The sequence below is a fragment of the Cetorhinus maximus genome, chromosome 17, assembly GCF_964194155.1.
Source record: "Cetorhinus maximus chromosome 17, sCetMax3.hap1.1, whole genome shotgun sequence".
Lineage (NCBI taxonomy): Eukaryota > Metazoa > Chordata > Chondrichthyes > Lamniformes > Cetorhinidae > Cetorhinus > Cetorhinus maximus.
This window is the reverse complement of record NC_135895.1, coordinates 102294657-102318287: the sequence shown is the minus strand read 5'-3', so window position 1 is coordinate 102318287 and position 23631 is coordinate 102294657. Positions and strand designations below refer to the sequence as shown.

Here is a 23631-nt window from a genome sequence, read left to right as displayed (position 1 = left end):
ACACAGGGTAAACTCCACTTTCGACTGCTTTGTTCAGTTGTGTAAGATCTACAGGAAATTCTGATAGGTCCACTGGCACCATCCCTGAGCACCAGCCTGTTGGTTCTGTCACAGGGAAATAACCCCTTGCTTCAGCATGGTGTCAATTTCCTTCTTTACCTTTGGCAAGAGCAGATGAGGAACTTTTCTGGCTGTAAACAGACACACTGGCTTCGTTTCAGGATGTAGAGTGATGTGGTATGCTGTCTATAGCTTTTCTAGTGCTGTGGAAATTCAGCTCTGAAGTTTTTAGTCTGATCTTCTCACATCCCAGTTCTTCTACTCTGCAAATCACATGCAAGTCAGTACAGGCTTTCCTGCTTAAGAGTGAACAGCTCTGTTTCAGGATCGGCACCTGTGTCTAAAAGCATGTCTAGCTTCCCTCTACTAGCATATCAGCATTCCAGTAGCTTCTGCTTGGTTTCTGGATCTCTCCAAGTAAAGACATCTCAATATTGTTGATGTCTTCTATTTTATAGATTTTGCCATCTTTCAAAGGCTTTTCTTTTTGCTTATTCTGTACAGGCTTCTTACAGCCAGAAAGTGACCACCTTTCTGCAAAAATGGCGTTCGGCCTCTTTGGTGCAAAATTTTCAAGCCTGTATTTTATTTTATCGCCACACCTATTACAGTTAGCTGGGACGGTTGATGGACACTCTTTCTGCTTCTGTATGGCTGCTTCACTGTTTTTAAATTCAATAAACTCCACTCAGTCAGTCATTTTGGGATATGGTTCTCCTTGGCACCCCGAATCACTGATCGATTTTGCTTCCTGACCTCGACTTGTCTGCTCAGTTGAATTATCTTTGTTTAGGTTAAATCATCTCTCAACTGCAAGTAGTCAGACAATGCTTCATCCAAGACTCTGACAACAATTCTGTCCCTGATTAGTTCATCTTCTAAGCTACCATATTCACAGTTCTCTGCAAGTCTATACAGATACAGGAAAGGTGATGGCATAGTGGTATTGTCGATGGACTAGTAATCCAGAGATCCAGGGTAATGATCTGGGGGCCTGGGTTTGAATACCGGCATGGCAGATGGCAGATTCAATAAAAATCTGGATTAAAAGTCTAATGATGACCATGAAACCATTGTCGTTTGTTGTAAAAACCCATTCCTTATCTTGTCTGCCCTACATGTGGTTGACTTTTAAAATGCCCTCTGAAATGGCCTAGCAAGCCACTCAGTTGTATCAAACAACCACAAAGTCTCAAAAGAGGAATGAAACCTGGCATTGACCCAGGGACTGGATCGACAATGGCAAACTCAGCCCTGTCGACCCTGCAAAGTCCTTATCAACATCTGGGGGCTAGTGCCAAAATTGGGAGAGCTGTATCACAGCCTAGTCAAGCAAGAGCCTCATGGAATCATATCCTACAGATAATGTCCTAGACACCACCAACACCATCCCTGGGTATGGCAGAGGTGGCGGCACAGTGGTATACAGTTGGGAGGGAGTTGCCTTGGGAGTTCCGGATCCCATGAAGTCTCGTGGCATCGGGTCAAACATGGGCAAGGAAACCTCCTGCTGATTACCACATACCACCCTCCCTCAGCTGATGAATCAGTCTCCTCCATGTTGAACATCACTTGGAGAAAGCACTGAGGGTGGCAAGGGTGCAGAATGTACTCTGGGTGGGGGACTTCAATGTCCATCACCAAGAGTGGCTTGGTAGCACCACTGCTGACCGAGCTGGCCCAGCCCTAAATGACATAGGTTGGGTCTGCGGCAGATGGTGAGGGAACCAAGAGGGAAAATCATACTTGACCTCATCCTCACCAACCTGCCTGCCGCAGACGCATCTGTCCATAACAGTATCAGTGGGAGTGACCACCACACAGTCATTGTGGAGATGAAGTCCCAGCTTCACATTGAGGATACCCTCCATCGTGTGGTGTGGCACTATCACCGTGCTAAATGGGATAGATTTTGAACATTTCTAGCAACTCAAAGCTGGGCATCCATGAGACAGATGGGCCATCAGCAGCAGCATAATTGTACTCGAACATAATCTGTAACCTCATGGCCCGGCATATCCCCCACTCCACCATTACTATCAAGCCAGGGGATCAGCCCTGATTCAATGAAGTATGCAGGAGGGCATGCCAGGAGCAGCACCAGGCACATTTAAAAATGAGGTGTCAACCTGGTGAAGCTATAACACAGGACTACTTGCGTGCCAAACAGCATAAGCAGCAAGTGACAGACAGAGCTAAGCGATCCCACAACCAAGAGATCAGATCTAAATTCTGCAGTCTTGCCACATCCAGTCATGAATGGTGGTGGACAATTAAACAACTCATTGGAGGAGGAGGCTGCACAAATATCCCCATCCTCAATTATGGAGGAGCCCAGCTCAGTGTAAAAGATAAGGCTGAAGCATTTGCTACAACCTTCAGCCAGAAGTGCCAAGTAGATGACCCACCTCGGCTTCCTCTGGATGTCCCAGCATCACAGATGCCAGTTTTCAGCCAATTTGATTCACTCCACATAATATCAAGAAACAGTTGAAGGCACTGGACACTGCAAAGGCTATGGGCCCTGACAATATCCTGGCAATAGTGCTGAAGACCTGTGCTCCAAACTTGCCATGCCCTTAGCCAAGCTGTTCCAGTACAGCTACAACATCTACCCGGCTATGTGGAAAATTACCCAGGTATGACCTGTACACAAAAAGCAAGACAAATCCAACCCGGTCAATTTCCACCCCATCAGTCTACTCTCAATCTTCAGTAAAGTAATGGAAGGGGTCATCAACAATGCTAACAAATGGCACTTGCTTAGAAATAACCTGCTCACTGATGCCCAGTTTGGGTTCCACCAGGGTCACTCAGCTCCTGACCTCATTACAGCCTTGGTTCAAACATGGACAAAAGAGCTGAACACCCGAGGTGAGGTGAGAGTGACTGCACTTGACATTAAGGGGGAAGGCAGTGGCATAGTGGTATTGTCACTGGACTAGTATTCCAGAGACCCAGGGTAATGCTTTGGGGACCCAAGTTTGAATCCCACCATGGCAGATGGTACAATTTGAATTCAATTAAAAAAAAATTAAAAGTCTGATGATAACCATGAAACCATTGTCAATTGTCGTAAAAACCCATCTGGTTCACAAATGTCCTTTCGGGAAGGAGATCTGCTGCCCTTACACCTGGTCTGGCCTACATGTGACTCCAGACCCACAGCAATGTTGTTAATCTGATTGTTAAATGCCCTCTGAACAGGGCAATTTGTGCAATAATTGGCAGTGACCCCCATATGCCATGAATGTATGATTTTAGAAAACTGACTGAGTGTGGAATCAAGGGGAAAACTCTCCACTGGATGGAGTCATACCTAGCACAAAGGAAGATGGTTGTGGTTGTTGGAGGTCAGTCATCTCAGCTCCATGACATCACTGCAGGAGTTCCTCAGTGACCCAGGGTAATGCTCTAGATAATGTCCTGAGCTCAATGACTTTCCTTCCATCATAAGATACTGAAGCAGTCCATGTCCAATTGCAGCTATACCTGGATAGTATCCAGGCTTGGGCTGACATGTGGCAAGTAACATTTGCACCACACAAGTGCCAGACATTGACCATCTCCAACAAGGGAGAATCTAACCATTGCCCCTTGACGTTCAATGGCATTACCATCACTGAATCCCCCACTATCAACATCCTGGGGGTTATCGTTGACCAGAAACTGAACTGGACCAGTCATATAAATACTGTGGCTACAAGAGCAGGTCAGAGGCTCGGAGTCGTGCAATGAGTAACTCACCTCCTGACTCCCCAAAGCCTGTCCAACATCTACAAGGCACAGGTCAGGAGTGTGAAGGAATACTCCCCACTTGCCTGTATGAGTGCAGCTCCCATAACTCTCAAGAAGCTTGACACCATCTAGGACAAAGCAGCCGGCTTGATTGGCACCACACCCAAAACATTCACTCTCTCCACCATTGACGCACAATAGCAGCAGTGTGTGCCATCTACAAGATGCACTGCAGGAATTCACCAAGACTCCTTATAAAGCACCTTACAAACCCAGAACCACTATCATTTAGAAGAACAAGGGCAGCAGATAGATGGGAACACCACCACCTGGAAGTTCCCCTCCAAGTCACTCACCATCTTGGCTTGGAAATATATCATCATTGCTTCACTGTCGCTTGGTCAAAATCCTGGAACTCCCTTCCTAACAGCACTGTGGGTGTACCTACACCACATGGACTGCAGCGGTTCAAGAAGGCAGCTCACCACCACCTTCTTCAGGGCAACTAGGGATGGGCAATAAATTCTGGCCCAGCCAGTGAATCCCACGTCCAGTGAATGAATAAAAATAATTGTTGATGGAGTGTCAATACTTACCCTTGTCTTTGGGAATACTTGTTAAATTTAGAACACTTGACAATGGTATTCATTTTAAGTAGGCATCAAGTGCTTTTATTACTTCATCATACGTCGCTTTGTCTTTATTGATCCCTTACCTGATTAGAATATTGCCTGCATAGCCACGAATCACATATAATAGCATACTGACTCATTCACCGCAAGGCCCGATGTGGTGCGATACCTGGCAAATCTTCGGTGCCAATTCAACCATGCTGCTGCCCAATTGAGACCTAGTTGTGACTTGCTCAAAGTTTTCCACTAATGGCAGAGATTTTTCCATACTTGTTCTTACACTCACTGCCGCCATATAATATTCTTGGTCTCTTTGTGCTAAAAGAATATTTACCGAATCTGCTGAGGATAGGAAAGCGCCAACTTTTATTGAAACATCTCTTACTCTGGCTTTATCTTGCCATAGGGTTCAACAAGAGAAAGCAGGATCAAGAGACATTGCAGCACTTCCTGTGATGATGTATATGGGTCTCATTCGCATATCACAGTTAGGATTAACCCATTATATGCGGTTAATGAGTTACGTTCTATTGAAAACCAGTTTTCATCAAGTACAAAACTGAATATGCAACTGTCACCAACTAAAATAGATGTGCAAGTTGCAACATGAACAAAGTAACATTCGTGCCATACAAGCAGCAAGTAATGATCAAATGACCATCCACAACAAGAGGGAGTCTAACCGCCACCCCTGACTTTACCATCACTGAATCCCCCACCATCAAACATCCTTAGGGTTTACCACTGAACAGAAAATTAACTAGACCAGCTATATAAATAATGTGGCTACAAAAGCTGAGAATTCTGTGGCAAGCAACTCACTTCCTGACTCCTCGAAGCCTGTCCAGCATCTAGAAGGCACAAGTTAGAAGTGGGATGAAATACTCTCCACTTAGTTGGATGAGTGCAACTCCAAGAACACACAAGAAACTCGGCACCATCCAGGCAAAGCAGCCCATTTGATTGACAACCCATCCCTCACCTCAAGCGTTAATTTCCTCTATCACCAGAACACCGTAGCCCCGTCAACTCGCCTTGGCACCTTCAACAGCACCTTGCAAACCCGCAACCTCTACCACCTAGGAGAACAAGGGCAGTAGATGCGTGGGAACACCGCCATCTGCAAGTTGCCCTTGCCCTCCAAGTCACTCACATGCTGACTGGAAACAATATCATTGTTCGTTCACTGTCACTGGGTCAGAATCCTGGAACTCCCTTCCCAACAGCACTGCAGGTATGCCTACACCACATGGACTGCAGTGGTTAAGAAAGCATCTCCCCACCACCTTCTCAAGAGTAATTAGGGATGGACAATAAATAGAAACAGAAAACACTGGAAATATTCAGCAGGTAAGGCAGCGTATGTGGAGAGAAACATAGCTAACATTTCAGTTTGATGACCCAATGTCATCAGTCGGAAATGTTAATTTGAGTCTCTCCACAGATATCTCCTGACCTGCTGAGTATTTCTAGCATATTCTTTTTTCATTTCAGATTTCCAGCATCTGCAGTACTTTGCTTTTGTATTTGGGCAATAAATGCTGGTCTTGCCAGTAATGGCCACATCCCATGAAATAATTTTTTTTAAAAGCAACATTTATGTGCATATAAATGATTGAACACTTCTACACTCTGCTGCTGAAACCCTTATCTATGCCTTTCTCTATATTTGACTTCCAATATTTTCCTGGCTGGCTTTCCTTCTTCCACCCTACATAAGCTGGAGCTCAGTGCACCAAGTCTCACTAATCCTTCAGCCTTGAGCTCATTGAGCTACATTGGCTCCCAGTCCACCAATACCTCAATTTTAAAATTATCTTCCTTGTTTTCAAGTCGCCCTCAATGATTTCACCCCTTCTGTATTTCCTCTTCCAGGCTGTGCTCCTCCAATTCTGGCCGCTTGTGCGCCTCCGATTTTAATCAGTCTACTATGGGTGGCCATGCCTTCAGCTGTCTAGGCCCGAAGTCTGAAATTCCTTTCCTAAACCACTCTGCCTCTCTACCTCTCTGGCCTCCTAAAAGGCACTCCTCAATACTAACATTTTGACCAAGTTTTTGATCACCTGTCCTAATGTGTCTTTAATTAACTCAGTCAAACTTTGTTTGGTAACGTTCCTGTGAAGCACCTTGGGACATTTTATTATGTTAGAGGCAATATAAATGGAAGTTGTTGTTGTTGCCACAGCATATTTTTCTTTATTACCTTACAACTTAGATAACTTAAACAAGGGCGTTGCATGTTAATATGAAAAATGTTGTATTTCTGTGCACAACATTTGCAGGTCCATTAAATTTTACTGATGCTTGAAGAAACCTGTTTTACTTGATTAAAGCATAGATGATTATTCTGATCGAGTTTGAAATAACTGAATTTTTGCGATCCATTAAACAATGAGAAAGGGAGTATAAGAACTTACGGATTATCCAGAAGTAATACTATGGGATTTAACTCTTTCTTTGGTCTGTAGTAAGCTCTAAGAGGAACAATAAAGTTGTACAATCCATTTCCAGCTGTTTCTGCAGAAACAATGATAAGTTTGTTCCTGAACCCATATGCTTTTGCATCTTCGTAGTAGTTATGTTGGCACCCCTGGGGGGAAGAAAATGAAATGTATTTATTTAAATTTTTGAACAAGTACATACTTGAATATCCCTAACATCAAATGAATTTTCATTTGTTATCACTGATGACAACTTGATTCTTGCTTTAAAAAAATCTTTTCCTCAAGTTCCTTTATTTTTTATATAATGGAAAGAATATTACAGGAAGAAGATAAAATTAGAAAATGCCTCCATGCATTGCCAGTTTGTAGGAACTGATAATTTCTGACCAAAATGTGTACTCCAAGTAAACTATGCACAAATGAGAGTCCATTGAGATAACATAGTATCCAAGGAACCAACAACAGATCAGGAGTTTGAAACTGGACCAATGGAGGGTCCTAATGATATTGCTGGTGTATTCTATACTTCGCTAAGGACTCATGGGGTGTCCTCATTTAGCTCCTGTTCATAGGAATGGAATTAGCTTATTAAACCTCTGAGTCTTGTTATTCACACTTTGAGAAACAGAGTTCACAAACTCTTGAAATATTTAGCATATTTAGGTCACAAATGTAGAAGAGATAATTTTAAAATTAGTTAATTCTATTTATCAGAGTGCCATTATAATACAGAAATCTAATAAAGCTCAAAGTTTTCAAAGGGTCTGAGGGGGTGGCAAATAATAAAAGACTACCATAGATTGCGGCGTATAAGTCAACCTTTGAAGCCTCAAAATTCTTCCAAATATGGAGGTCAACTTAAATGCCGAGCATGAAATGTGAAACAGTGATGTTGGTTTGGTGGTCACCAATTTGAAATGTGAAAATAAAAACATAAGACAGGTAATTCAAATTAAATCCATGTGACGCATCTTATTGAATGAATTAATTCTACACTGATACCTTTAACCAGAATGAAGAGGCTTTATAAAATGTTTTATCCATGTTGCTGATTTGATGTAATGGGTACACATATTTTTGCTGCTTTGTGATGACGAATCACTGGAAAGTGGTAAATTTGGCATTGAGATTTTTTGCTAGTCTCTGAGCAATCTTGCTTTTCTGCCATAACACTAGACATCTTTGTTCTATCAAGTGGCTATGCCAACTAGCTGTTGCTCCAAAATCTTTGCTGGGTTGAGGGTTTGGCCTTAAACACGCCTTGCGTTTCTGGTGATGTAACCATTCTGACAGTTTTCGAGGACCCATTCCAATAAATGCCTCTTAAGATCAGGCCAGTGGACTCCTCCTTCTTCTTTATTCCCGCACCAGTTTCTCACTAACATCAAATGCACTAACAGTGCAGCACAGATATTTGACAAGTTAGCAAATGTTGTGACTTATAGCCTGAAGCCAGCTTTGTACTTCATTCTTTTTGCCAGGGGACCCATTTCTGTTCATGTCTTAAACTCCTACACATCTTCTTGGCAACACAGCCCGTATTGCCTGCTTGATCCCATGTGCTAACTTCTAAGGTGAATAAAACATGTATGTCTGAGGTGAAAAATTGAAGCCAATTCCTAATGTGAGTACAGCATTTCTTAGCAGAAAGTGGGGAAGGGGTTGCCTTTACATCGAGCATAGGCCTAAACATGAATTTTGGCATCAAGAAATGGGGTCATCTTATATGCTGGGTCAACTTGTACACTGCAATCTACTGTATTTCTACTTGCTGCTGAATTGTTAACAAAGGTGGATACATTGTGAGATAACAGAACCCATGACTTTGCAAATGTCTGCACTGAAAATTTTTCTGAAGAAAAAAATGTTCCTGGTGCCTTACATTCATGAATTAAATATGTTCCACAATGGCTTTGCAGAGTTGAGAAACAGCACCTGAATTCATACCTTATCTAATCTGAGACAGCAGAATGGGACTTTCTCCTGCAGTAGGTGGCACAAAGTTGGAGAGCTTCCAATATAAGGCGAGTTTGGAGGATATCCTTTAACATACCTAAAACAAATAAAGTCAATCATTTTTAAATTGGGAATGTGAAACATTTCTATGCCCAGCATTTTTTCTAGAAATATGTTGTATGTGTCAAAGTGCTAAACATTAAGTAAATAAGCAACTGGTGATCCCCTTCATCTTCAAACCCTATTGTATCAAGTAAATAAAACTGTTTATGTGCAACATAATACTGATATTTAAAATACATGCTGCGAGTAAGACTCTTATGCTATACTTTACTGTAAATGCACAAGGAATTGTTTTAGAGCACATTTACTACATTAATCAATAACCATTTAGTTTAGTTTTTTTTAAAAGAATCAGATATGTTACTTGAAAGGATTATTCAATGAGGAAAACATCTCAGGGGAATGCAGTAGGAAGCAAATCTATGGCAACATGGGAGACAGCTGTACGGAGAAACACGAGAAAATTTAGCACTGTAGTTGTTATAGGAGGATTAATAGTCAAAATAGATTGGCGTTCACGCAACCACAGAGGCAAGTCCCAAATGTTTGCTTCCCTGATGCTAAGGTAAAGGATTTCACTCAACAGGTGCAGACCATTTTGTGAGGAGAAACAGACAGATATCATGGTCCATATTGGAACCAATTGCATAGGGTAAGAAAAGGGGTTGAGGTTCTACAGGCAGAGTTTCAGGAATTAGGAAAAAAGATAAAAGCACAAGACCTTAAAAGTGGTAGCCTCTGGGTTACTCCTAGTGTCATGTGCTAATGAGTGCAGAGAAAGGACAATAGCGCAGGTGAATGTGTGGCCAGAGAAATGCTGCCAGAGGAAGCGCTTCAGATTCCTAGGGTAATGGGACCAGTTCTGTGGAAAGAGGGACAGATGTTGCATCTGAACAAAGCTGAGACCAATAAATATGAATAAGTCTGATGAGTTAAGGCACACATTTCCTCAAGAGGTTATGATAGAGTGGCTTTTTGGTTAGAGTTAAGGAACAGTAAAGAGTTATTGCTGGATTTTTAGTATAAACCTTCAAATAATGAGAACGGAAATTGAGGGGCAAATCTATAGGAAAATATCACATATGTAAAAATAGGAGGACAGTAACTATAGAGGGATTCATTTACCCTTAAATAAACCAGGGTAAAAGCTGACTAAAAGATAATAAGGGTGAAGAATTCCTACAATGTGTTCAGGAGAACTTTTTAAACTATGTGTCTAGCCCAACAAGGATTAAAGCACTGCTGGGTCTAGTTGTGGAGAATGTTTAGATCAAGTAGGGGCTGTTTCAGTTGGAGAACATCTGGTTAAACAATTAGGTTTAAAGTTGTTATGCAAAGAGATTAAAAAAATCAAAAGTTGAAAATATACAAATGAAAGGGAGGCCATTTCAGAGAATTGAGAAGAGATCCAGCACAGGTGGACTGGAAACAAAGGGCAGAATTTTCTGCATGTCGGTCGGGAGTGGGCACGGGGCCAATCGCCCCCCGCGATCAGCTGCGCGCTGCCATTTTACATGGGTGGGCCAGTTAAGGCCCGCCCAGAGTGACGCACGGCCGGTAGCGCTCTGTGCAGGCGCGGGGGGGGGTGCGAGGAGGGAGAGTCGGGGCCTGCACATGAAAGAGCAGAGCAATCCTCCTGAGGCACAGAGCCGCCTCAGGGAGATTAATTTCAAACTGATGGTTTCAAGTAAAGAATTTATTTCATAAAACCTTCAAGAAACCTCATCCTGCTCTTGGGTGAGGTTTCCTGAAAAACGCGAAGGCCGCTTGGGCTCTTTGCCTGCCCGCCAACCTTAAGGTTGGATGAGCAGTATTGGTAATTATTGTAAAAGCAAAAAACTGCGGATGCTGGAAATCCAAAACAAAAATACCTGGAAAAACTCAACAGGTCTGGCAGCATCTGCGGAGAGGAACACAGTTAACGTTTCGAGTCCGTATGACTCTTCAACAGAACTAAGGAAAAATAGAAAAGAGGTGAAATATAAGCTGCTTTAAGGGGGTTGGGGGACGGGGGACAGGTAGAGCTGGATAGAGGGCCAGTGATAGGTGGAGATAACCAAAAGATGTCATAGACAAAAGGGCAAAGAGGTGTTGAAGGTGGTGATATAATCTAAGGAATGTGCTCATCGGTGACATTAAGGGTAGAAAGCAGGATAAGCAAGGTACAGATAGCCCTAGTGGGGGTGGGGTGGGGGGAAAGGATCCAAATAGGCTAAAAGGTAGAGATAAAACAATGGATGGAAATACATTTAAAAATAATGGAAATAGGTGGGAAAAGAAAAATCTATATAAATTATTGGAAAAAAGGGGGATCAGAAAGGGGGTAGGGATGGAGGAGAGAGTTCATGATCTAAAGTTGTTAAACTCAATATTCAGTCCGGAAGGCTGTAAAGTGCCTAGTCAGAAGATGAGGTGCTGTTCCTCCAGTTTGCGTTGGGCTTCACTGGAACAATATAGCAGGCCAAGGATGGACATGAGAGCAGGGTGGAGTGTTGAAATGGCAAGCGACAGGGAAGTCTGGGTCATGCATGCGGACAGACCGAAGGTGTTCTGCAAAGCGGTCACCCAGTCTGCGTTTGGTCTCTCCAATGTAGAGGAGACCGCATTGGGAGCAACGAATGCAGTAGACTAAGTTAGGGGAAATGCAAGTGAAATGCTGCTTCACTTGAAAGGAGTGTTTGGGCCCTTGGATGGTGAGGAGAGAGGAAGTGAAGGGGCAGGTGTTGCACCTTCTGCGGTTGCATGAGAAGGTGCCGTGGGAGGGGGTTGAGGTGTAGGGGGTGATGGAGGAGTGGACCAGGGTGTCCCGGAGGGAACAATCTCTGCGGAATGCCATCGGCGGGGGGGGGGAGGGGGGGGTGTGTGAAGGGAAGATGTGTTTGGTGGTGGCATCATGCTGGAGTTGGCAGAAATGGCGGAGGATGATCCTTTGAATGCGGAGGCTGGTGGGGTGATAAGTGAGGACAAGGGGGACCCTATCACGCTTCTGGGAGGGAGGAGAATGCGTGAGGGCAGATGCGCGGGAGATGGGCCGGACACGGTTGAGGGCCCTGTCAACCACCGTGAGTGGGAAACCTCGGTTAAGGAAGAAGGAAGACATGTCAGAGGAACTGTTTTGGAAAGTGGCATCATCAGAACAGATGCGACGGAGGCGAAGGAACTGAGAGAATGGGATGGAGTCCTTACAGGAAGCGGGGTGTGAGGAGCTGTAGTCGAGGTAGCTGTGGGAGTCGGTAGGCTTGTAATGGATATTGGTGGACAGTCTATCACCAGAATTTGAGAAAGAGAGGTCAAGGAAGGGAAGTGTCAGAGATGGACCATGTGAAAATGATGGATGGGTGGCATAACTGCGGCCCTGTCTCTTTATGGGGTATGTGGAACATTCCTTATTCCAGTCATACTCCGGCCCCCTCCCACAACTCTTTCTCTGGGACATCGATGATTGCTTCGGTGCGGCTTCATGCTCTCGTCTGGACCAGGAACAATTTATTAATTTTGCTTCCAATTTCCACCCCTCCATCATTTTCACATGGTCCATCTCTAACTCCACTCCTCCATCACCACCTACACCTCAACCCACTCCCACGGCACCTTCCCATGCAACCGCAGAAGGTGCAACACCTGCCCCTTTACTTCCCCTCTCCTCACCGTCCAAGGGCCCAAACACTCCTTTCAAGTGAAGCAGCATTTTACTTGCACTTCCCTCAATTTAGTCTACTGCATTCGCTGCTCCCAATGCGGTTTCATCTACATTGGAGAGACCAAACGCAGACTGGGTGGCCGCTTTGCAGAACACCTTCGGTCTGTCCGCAAGCATGACCCAGACCTCCCTGTCACTTGCCATTTCAACACTCCACCCTGCTCTCATGCCCACATGTCCGTCCTTGGCCTGTTACATTGTTCCAATGAAGCTCAACGCAAACTGGAGGAACAGCACCTCATCTTCCGACTAGGCACTTTACAGCCTGACGGACTGAATATTGAGTTTACCAACTTTAGATCATGAACTCTCTCCTCCATCCCCATCCCCTTTCTGATCCCCCTTTTTTCCAATAATTTATATAGATTTTTCTTTTCCCACCTATTTCCATTATTTTTAAATGTATTTCCATCCATTGTTTTATCTCTACCTTTTAGCCTATTTCGATCTCTTCCCCCCACCCCGCCCCACCCCCACTAGGGCTATCTGTACCTTACTCGTCCTGCTTTCTACCCTTAATGTCACCGATGAGCACATTCCTTAGATTATATCACCACCTTCAACACCTCTTTGCCCTTTTGTCTATGACATCTTTTGGTTATCTCCACCTATCACTGGCCCTCTATCCAGCTCTACCTGTCCCACCCCCTCCTTAAACCAGCTTATATTTCACCTCTTTTTTAATTTTCCTTAGTTCTGCTGAAGAGTCATACGAACTCGAAACGTTAACCATGTTCCTCTCCGCAGATGCTGTCAGACCTGCTGAGTTTTTCCAGGTATTTTTATTTTTGTTTTGGTAATTACTATAATTGGTTTCTTAATGGCCTTAACAGGCCTGTGACAGTTCAGTGGGTGCACAGCTGCCTCCAGCTCTGCAATCTACTGTGTGCGGTCTACTGCACGCCCGACGTCACCGCACATCACTTTACGCGTCAGCGTGCAGGGCTCACCCCTGCACGCCGACGTGAAAATTTTCCCCAAAGATTGGTCAGGAAAGCAGTAAATGAGTAATCGCAGGCCTTCAACATTGAAACAAACCAAGAATATTGCCAAAGGGAGGAAAGATGGGGCAACTAATCTTGAGCTTCCTGGATGACAAGAGAAAGAAAAATCAAAATAATTTTTTTTTAAAAAGGGTGATAACAAATGTCAGGTACAGATTACAAGTGAAAATCAGGCAGAATCCAGACATTAGAAGAGGAAATTGAAAAAGGATATAGGAGGGGCAAAGGCAACATGAGAAAAGATTAACAGATAACATAAAAAGGAACCCAAAAATCTTTTCTAAACACACAAAGTAAAATAATAAGTAAAAGGGCCGACGAGGGATTAAAAAGGAGGCCTTTTTACAGAAGCAGAGGGGCATGGCCAAGTTACTGAACGGGTACTTTGCATCCGTTTTCACAAAAGAGGAGGATGCAGTTAATGTCTGAGTAGAGGAGCAGAGTAGAAATATAGGATAGGATAGAAAATAAATTGAAAAGAGGTGGCAAATAGGTTAGCATCATTCAGAGTTAAGTCACCCGGTCAAGATAGGATGCATCCTAGGTTGCGGAGGAAAGCTAGGATACAGATATCAGAAACTCTGACCACAATCTTTCAATCTTACTTGGATATTGGAGTCGTGCCAGAGGTTGCCGTATTATACCCCTATTCAAAAAAGGGGTGAGGGATAAACCTGAGAGGGATAATGACAGGATAATTAGACTAACATTACTAGTGGGGAAATTACTAGAGACCATTGTTAAGGGCAAAATTAATTCTGACTTGGAGAAGCATGGGTTAACAGCCAGCTCAGATTTGTTAAGGTAACTGAGCTGGAACATTTCCCCTATTTCACTCTCCACAGAAGCAATCGGACCTGCTGACTATGTCCAGCATGTTGTTCTATTTTTGTGTGTGTCTGATTAACCTGATTGAGTTCTTTGATGAAGGAAAAGGCAGAGTTGCTGCAGGTAGAGCAGGTATTGTATAAGCAAACTTTCAACATTTGTTAAAGTTCCATAGAACAGACTTATTCAGAAAATAGAAGTGCATGGTGTTGAATGAACTTTGGCAATTTGGGAGGCAGAGATTAAACGTGAATGGATATTTATCTGACTGGAGGGAAGTATGCAGAGCGGTCCCCAGGAGTCTTAGGACTACTGTTTTTCTTGCTATATGTAAATGACCTGAATTTGGATAAAGAAGTGTCTTCTGAATTCCCTATTGGATTTCTGGGTGACTTTCTTATATTGATGGCCTCTAGTCATGCTGTTCCCCACAAGAGGACACATTCTCTCTATGCCCACTCTACCAAAACCTCGCATAATTTTAAAGGCCTCTATTAGGTCATCCCTCAGCCGCCTTCTTTTCAAGAGAAAAAGAGATCCAGCCTGTCAATCCTTTCCTGATATCTATACCCATACATTTCTGGGGTCATCCCTGTAAACCTTTTCTGTACCCTCTCAAGTACCTTTTAATAATACAGCATCCAGAGCTACATGCAGTACTGTGTCTGTGGTCTAACCAAGGTTCGATACAGTTGCAGCACAACTTCCTTACTTTTCAATTCTATCCCTCTAGAAATAAAACTTAGTGTTTATGTTCATATTTTTATGGCCTTGCTAACCCGTGCTGCAATGTTTAGTAATTGGTGTATTTGTACTCTGAGATCCCTTTGTTCCTCTGCCCCTCCTAGACTTGCACCTTCCAAGTAATAAGTGACCTGCCTACAAAAATGTACTACTTCACATTTAACCATGTTGAACTTCATTTGCCAATCATTTTCCCAGTCTGCAAGTCTTCCTGTAATTTTTTTTGCAGTCCTCCTCAGTGGCATGGGAAGTTGAGAAAACATTTGGAACTTTTGGCTTCATAATAGAAATATTAAATACAAAAGCAGGAAGTCATACTAAACGTTTACAGATCTTTGGTTAGGCCTCAGCTGCAGTATTGAATATAATTCTGGACATCTCATTATAGGAAGGATATCAAGACCCTGGAGAAGGAACAGAGGAGGTTTACCAGCTCGACACCAGGGATGATGCAGTTCAGTTATGAAGCAAGATTGAAGAAGCTGGGATTGTTCTCCTTAAATCAGGGAGAATTAATGGGAGACCTAATAGGTGTATTTAAAATTATGAAGGTCTCTGATAAAGCAAGTAGGGAGTAACTATTTCCTCTGGCAAGTGGGTCAATAACCAGCAGTCATAGATGCAAAATAATTGGTGAAAGAGCTAGAAGGGAAATTAGGAGGAATTTCTTCACAGAAAGGGTTGTGAAGATCTCAAAAGCACTACTTGAAAAGCACAGCAATCAAATTCCACAGTAACTTCAAAAAGGAAACTGGACATATACTTAAGAGGACTATTTTTAAGGATTATGAGATTAAATTGGACAACTCTTGCAAAGGGCTAGTACATGCATGATGGGCTTGATTACCCCCTTCTGTGCTGCAAGGTTCTAGGATTCTAGTATGCTGAATGCAGGCTAGGTATTTTGTCACCATAAGAAAAATGTATGTCAATCCATACAACAGAGGGGCATTGGTGCAGGTCTGTTAACAATTCACCTGTCCAATTTATTACAGTAGAATAATGGTGCTAGGTCTTTTCATTTCATAGAAACATCACAAAGTGTCTCATCAAGGTTGACCTTTTCTCTCGTCTAACAGCTCAAAAAAAGTTTGGCCCTGCAAGTTACGGAAATGCGAGCTGATAGCAGTGCGGTGAGGGCAACAGGGCATCTGGGACCTTGACGGATGATGGGATCCAACAATCCATCTCCTTTACCAGTGAGAATTCAGGATTGAAAAAGAAACAGGAACAACAGTAATTGCAATGCAGGAACCAAAACCTTGTCATTAAAATGTTACTTACACAGTTAAGTACCAGCCCTAACTTTCTGCAGCTTGTTTACTTGCAATGAATGTGCAAATGCAGCAATTTCTTGAAGCTCACCGAGAGGTCTGGCGAGACTAACAGCAGAGTGGCGCAAATTGTCCTGCAACTTCTGAAGTAGCCCTTCCTCCCCAAAAGTTGCTGGACAATTCATGCGTTAAAAGTGCCATGCTTCTTAAGTTCACATTATTTCAGCAGTAAAATCTGGGCCACGATTAATATTGGCCAGGTGAGGGTACAAAGTGAGTTAAAAGGAGAAGGAAATATACATTTAAAAATGATGCAGAGAATAAATAGCTCCCAATAAGAACTTGAGTCAGGTATTCAAATTTTTTCTTCACAATAAATTGTTAATCATCCTGTTACTCACAAGTAAAAACAATTTGTCCTGTTGCCTTAAGTGTGCAGACTGTTGTTTCCTTTGCTTCTGCATCAAAGGAGAAAATGGCTCACCAGGATGCTGAAGACACAGTCAGGTTACTGGTTGGGAGTGAAACAAGACTCCCTGAGAGGAAAAGCTTTCCTTACCGTAGCTCTCCAGCATGTCTGACAGTTCAGCTAATGATTCTAATAGCTTTGATACCATTTTGTGAGAATGCTGAAAGGCTGAAACTATTCAATCTTTCTGAGTGAGATAATCACATGGGCGCAAGATGCTACAATTTAAAATTGGGAAACAAGTTGTGACTCTAACCAGTATTTGTGTTTATATTTAAATAATCCAGTTGTAAGCTTGCTAAACTGACTGGAGCTAACCCTGGGCACATGACTAATTAGAAGCAATTCTATACTTTGATCACTAATGCGTTACAGATGTGTCTGATAATTATTACACGCTAATCTCTACAAATTGCAGCATGTCCAGTTCAGTGTAAATATGTATATGTTTATTTGCATCTGCAGCTGACGATTTGTAGTGTATTTGATATTTGTAAACAGAGCATTCAGCATTTCTATTTTTGAGATCTCCCTCTACACAATTTCAAGGTACGGAAGGGCTGAAATGCTCAGGCAATGGACTAGCTGCTTATGAATAACAGAAAAGAAATCAATGACCAAATCTGTTTTTTTTAAACCAGCAGTAAGTATGCAAAAAGGGACTATTACTAAATCCGATTCTTTTCTTTTAAATGAGAATGTCAATTATTAGTTCATGTTAACTAATCCAATATGCTAACTGACAATTTTTCATGTATATAGGTCACCATTTCCTTTAAATACATCTTTAGCTTTGAGAAAATTAACTCTAATTCAAAATTTCTCAAATACAAGTAGTAAAACTATACCACACATTTCAGAACTCATAGAACCTTACTCAGGCACTGATGCTGCTTCCTCATCAGAATGATTCGCTTCATCCTCTGAATGGTCACTTAGAAGGTCACAGGCTTGAATAGATGAAACATCGGCTACTTCTAAAACAGGAGCAATACTGGGCCTTCTTTCTTTACCTCCATCTGAAGGAAGGGTCAAGGTAGGACCAGTTGGAGGTCTACACCTTGTATCTTGTAGGTCTATGGCTACTGTGCCTAAAAGTAATGAATAATATTAAAACAACTGACAAATAAATTAACATTGGTCATTAAAGTCTTTGTATAATGTACAAATGTTGATTTTATAATGCCATATTTTCATAATATGGCAATCCTGTCAGATTTATTAAGTAATATATTGATGATACTGGACCAGATTTTGGAGTGGGGCAGCTTGCGCTGTGTCCCATTAGTTAGGCTTAAAATTGCGCATTTAGCTTTTTAATTGTTTTATCCACAAAGTTACTAGAAATGAGAGCTGATAACAGCATAGCAAAGGCAACAAGATATCTGGGACCGTGGTGAAGAATTGAACAAACAGTGTATCCCCCTAACCAATGAGATAAAAGGATTGTGAAATATACAGAGAAAAGGCTGAGAAGGAGGATGAATTAGTGTTGGTAACTTAAATGACAAATCAGATACAGAAAGAGAAATAAAGGGAAAGAGGCATTGGATTGAGAGAGTCAAAGGAAAAGGTAGTACAAAAAATAAAATTTACGTATTCTAAATGCACAACTTAAAAGAATGAGATTCCACACTTACAGTTGTCTAATTTCTGGGCAAGAGAGGTTGAAAAGTAGTTGGCAGTCATTAACAATTATCATGTCATCAAAAGGGCACTTAGGCTGACAATTGCTAGCCTTAAATTTCAGTTGCATGTGTAATTGGCAATTAATGCACAAACCCAGAAACTTCATGAACATCATGGGGAGGCTCAATGTCAAATGCCATTTTTATAAAGCTAACAGCACAGTGACACAAATTAACCATCAGCCTATGGCAATTCGCAATTCACGGACTCTCTCTTCCTTGCCACAGGTTTCTGGTTGATTTGTGCATTCATAACCATGTGCGATACTTAGATGCTGATTTCTTTTCATCAAAATCTGACCCATTGTTATTCTGAGTGAAATACTTGAATTGTAGGATTGCAACTCAACAATGATAATTTCAATTTGCCATCGATCAAGTTCATGTTCAAGAAAAAATGTTGATTATCAAATGCAACATTTAGAAACATCTGTATTGATTTTCCAATCGGATCTCCGACTCGGGGCAAGTCAGGCAACTGTAATTTGCTTGGGCCTGACCATCAACCTACCTACCCTAATTGGTATCAACCTGATAAATAGTCATTGATTGAGTTCCTGTCGTAATAAGGAAATTGAGTGCTGCAGTTTAACAGGATAGTCTAATTTTGTTGATGAAGCATGATGAGAATTTTGATGGGACTGTTTTGAGTTGTGCTTTCTACAGGATGACCATTATCTTCAGATGGGATTAATAAATATTAGTGGAGCAAGTATTCCAGAGAAGGCTGCTCAGTACCCAGATGAACTGCTTAGGGTGTATGAAAGGTGGTGAACACCCGTGTAAGCGTATTGTGCATCTAACTTCAGTGGTGCAATGACCTCAAGGTCAGGCAAGATAGGATAACCTATTGAATTTTGCATTAATACCATATGCATAGCAGAGAAAGAACTTTACTTCCGCTCTCCCACCCGGCACAAAGTATCTTGAATGCTTACTGTCAATGGTTATTACAACTATAGTGTGTAATAGATCTCCAGATTCCTAGTCATTCACTGGCTCCAAAGCATACATTGAAGCCCAATCTCATATCATGCGAGTATTGTAGTGTAGTGGATATGTTAATGGACTACTACTTCAGAAAATCAGAGTTCAAATCCTATTGTGGTAATTCTTCATTTTTAAAAAATCTGGTGATTTTTTTTTCATTCATTCATGGAATGTGGGCTTTGCTGGCCTTATTGTCCATTCTTGTTGCCCATGAGAAGGTGGTGGTGAGCTGCCTTCTTAAACTGCTGCAGTCCATGTGGTGTAGGTACACCCACAGTGCTGTTAGGAAGGGAGGTCCAGGAGTTTGACCCAGCGAGTGAAGGAACAGTGATTTATTTCCAAGTCAGGATGGTGAATGACTTGGAGGGGAACATTCAGGTGGTGGTGTTCCCTCCTATCTGCTGCCCTTGTCCTTCTAGACGGTAGCGGTCGTGGGTTTGGAAGGTGCTGTCCAAGGAGCCTTGATGAGGTCCTGCAGTGCATCTTGTAGATGATACACACTGCTGCTACTGTGCGTCAGTGGTGGAGAGAGTGAATGTTTGTGGATGGGGTGCCAATCAAGCAGGCTGCTTTGTCCTGGACGGTGTCAAGTTTCTCAAGTGTTGAGGGAGCTGCACTCATCCAGGCAAGCGGGAAGTATTCCATCACATGCCTGACTTATGCCTTGTAGATCATGGACAGGCTTTGGGGAGTCAGGAGGTGAGTTACTCGTTGCACGATTCCTAGCCTCTGACCTGCTCTTGTAACCACAATACTTATATGGTTAGTCCAGTTCAGTTTCTGATCAATGGTAACCCCCAGGATGTTGATAGTGGAGGATTCAGTGATGGTCATGCTATTGAACGTCAAGGGCTGATGGTTAGATTCTCTCTTGTTGAAGATGGTCATTGTCTGGCACTTGTGTGATGTGAACATTACTTGCCACTTGTCAGCCAAAGCCTGGATATTGTCTAGGTTTTGCTGCATTTGGACATGGACTGCTTCAGTATCTGAGGAGTTGTGAATGGTGCTGAACATTGTGCTATCATCAGCAAATTCTGACCTTATGATGGAAGGCAGGTCATTGATGAAGCAGCTGAAGATGGTTGGGCCAAGAACACTACCCTGAGGAACTCCTGTAGTGATGTCCTGGAGCTGAGATGACTGACCTCAAACAACCACAACCATCTTCCTTTTTGCTAGGTATGGCTCCAACCAGTGGAGAGTTTTCCCCCCGATTCCCATTAACTCCAGTTTTGCTAGGGCTCCTTAATGCCACACTCCATCAAATGTGACCTTGATGTCAAGGACAGTCACTCTCAACTCACCTCGGGAGTTCAGCTCTTTTGTCCATGTTTGAACCAAAGCTGTAATGAGGTCAGGAACGAGCGGCTCTGGCAGAACCCAAACTGGGCGTCAGTGAGCAGGTTATTGTTTGGTAGCACTGTTGATGATCCCTTCCAGTACTTTGCTGGTGATCGAGAGTTGACTAATGTGGTGGTAATTGGTCGGGTTGGATTTGTCCTGCTTTCGGTGTACAGGACATACCTGGGCAATTTTCCAATTAGCCGGGTAGATGCCAGTGTTGTAGCTGTGCTGTACAGCTTGGCTAGGGGCATGGCAAGTTCTGGAGCACAAGTCTTCAGTACTATTTCTGGAATATTGTCAGGGTCCATAGGCTTTTGACTATCCAGTGCCTTCAGCCATTTCTTCATATTATGTGGAATGAATCGAATTGGCTGAGGACTGGCATCTGTGATGCTAGGGACCTCTGGAGGAGGCCAAGATAGATCATCCACTTGGCACTTCTGGCTGAAGACTATAGCAAATATTTCAGCCTCGTCTTTTGCACTGATGTACTGGGCTCCCCCATCCTTGAGGATGGGGATATTTGTGGAGCCTCCTCCTCCTTTAATGCATTGTTTAATTGTCCACCACCATTCATGACTGGATACTGCAGGACCGCAGAACTTAGAGCTGATCTGTGTGTTATGGGATCACTTAGCTTTGTCTATCACTTGCTCTTTATGCTGTTTGGCACGCAAGTAGTCCTGTGTTATAGCTTCACCAGGTTGACACCTCATTTTTAGGTATGCCTGGTGCTGCCCCTGGCATGCCCTCCTGCACTCTTGACTGAACCAGGGTTGATCCCCTGGGCTTGATGGTAATGGTAGAGTGGGGGTATGCCAGGCCATGAGGTTACAGATGGCGTACAAGTACAATTCTGCTGCTGCTGATGGCCCACAGCGCCTCATGGATGCCCAGTCTTCAGTTGCTAGATCTGTTCGCAATCTATCACATTTAGCAAGGTGGTAGTGCCACACAACACGATGGAGGGTATCCTCAGTGTGAAGGTGGGACTTCGTCTCCACAACAGCTGTGCGGTGGTCACTCCTACCGATACTGTCATGGACAGATGCATCTTTGGCAGGCAGTTTGGTGAGGATGAGGTCAAGTCTGCTTCTCCTTCTTGTTGGTTCCCAGATCCAGTCTAGTAGCTATCTCCTTTAGGACTCAGCCAGTTCGGTCAGTAGTAGTGGTGCTACCGAGCTACTCTTGGTGATGGACATTGAAGTCCCTCACCCAGAGTATATTCTTAGCCCTTGCCGCCCTCAGTGCTTCCTCCAAGTGGTGTTCATCATGGAAGTGAGCACTGATTCATCAGCTGAGGGAGGGCGGTACGTGGTAATCAGCAGGATGTTTCCTTGTCAGGTTTGACCTGATGTCATGAAACTTCATGGGGTCCAGAGACGATGTTGAGCACTCCCAGGGTAACTCCCTCCTGACTGTATACCACTGTGCTGCCAGCACTACTGGGTCTGTCCTGCTGGTGGGTCAGGACATGCCCAGGGATGGTGATGGTGATGTCTAGGACATTATCTGTAAGATATGATTCCGTGAGGATGGATACGTCTGTGAGACAGCTCTCCCAATTTTGGCACTAGTCCCAGATGTTAGGAAGGAGGACAGAGCTGAGATTGCCCTCGTCGTATCCGGTGCCTAGGTCGATGCTGTATGGTCCATCCGATTTCATTGCTTTTTTGAAATTTTTTTGTGGTTTGATACAACTGAGGGCATTTAAGAGTCAACCACATTGCTGTGAGTTACATGCAGGCCAGACCAGGTAAGATTTCCTTCCCTAAAGGACATTAGGGAACCAGATGGGTTTTTACAACAATCAACAATGATTTCATGGTCATCATTATACTTTTAATTCCAGGTTTTTATTGAATTCAAATTCCACCATCGTGGTGGGGTTCCAACCCAGGTCCCCAGAGCAATACCCTGGGTCTCTGGATTACTTGTCCAGTGACAATATCACTACGCCATCGCTGGTATTCATAAAAGTGACAAAAATATTACTGGTTCACTTCTATGCCTTAGTGAAGGAAACCTGTCATCCTGAACAGTCTCACACCAACATGGTTGACTCATAACTGCTCTTTGAAGTGACATAACATTTAACATAATGATTGTCAGCCAAAGCTGAGCAGCAAAATACCTTGAAAATAACAACTGAAAAGCATACATTTCATTTACTAGCAATTCTTTTCCATTCAAAAACAGCTCTGGATGCCCAATTTATATGGGCAAAATTATTGTACCCCAGTACGATCTTAAAATGAAGCTCCCAGCTGTTTGTGACCAGAGCTCTCTGGACAAATACAGATTCCCACCAGAAATGCACATAATGAACTGGGATGCAGAGTAAATGATTTCTGTCCATATTTTGTTTGGTTATGCTCCACTTATGAGGAATTCCTGGGCTAAAAATCAACATGTTATGTATTTTTTTATGATCCACTGTTAATATTATTTGTTTAAACTTCAAATTTCTCATAGAATTGGCCCCACTATATTTATATATATTCAAATATATGCCACAAACCCAATTTATATGTAAAATTTCATTCCTGCTCCAGGGATCAGAGAATTGCTACTTCATTAAATACTGTTACTGCATTTATATTAGACATTTGATTTGTTTTTGCAGGACAGCAACAGTAATTCAAAGCAGTCAGTAATTCTGCTACACAGACACACCCCCCCATGACTGACCAA

The 23631-nt window shown here is 42.9% G+C and overlaps 1 protein-coding gene across 2 annotated transcripts in view; it reads right to left on the bottom strand.

The window, feature by feature from the left end:
• Positions 1 to 23631, bottom strand: part of LOC144692649 (potassium channel subfamily T member 2) — a 794243-nt gene that overhangs the window by 315980 nt on the left and 454632 nt on the right. For both annotated transcript variants that reach the window (XM_078561726.1, XM_078561725.1), the window contains 3 exons: positions 17790 to 18003; positions 8822 to 8927; positions 6848 to 7020 (listed from right to left, as the gene is read on the bottom strand). In XM_078561726.1, coding sequence (XP_078417852.1) covers positions 6848 to 7020; positions 8822 to 8927; positions 17790 to 18003 — 493 coding nt within the window. The remainder of the gene's footprint in view (positions 1 to 6847; positions 7021 to 8821; positions 8928 to 17789; positions 18004 to 23631) is intronic.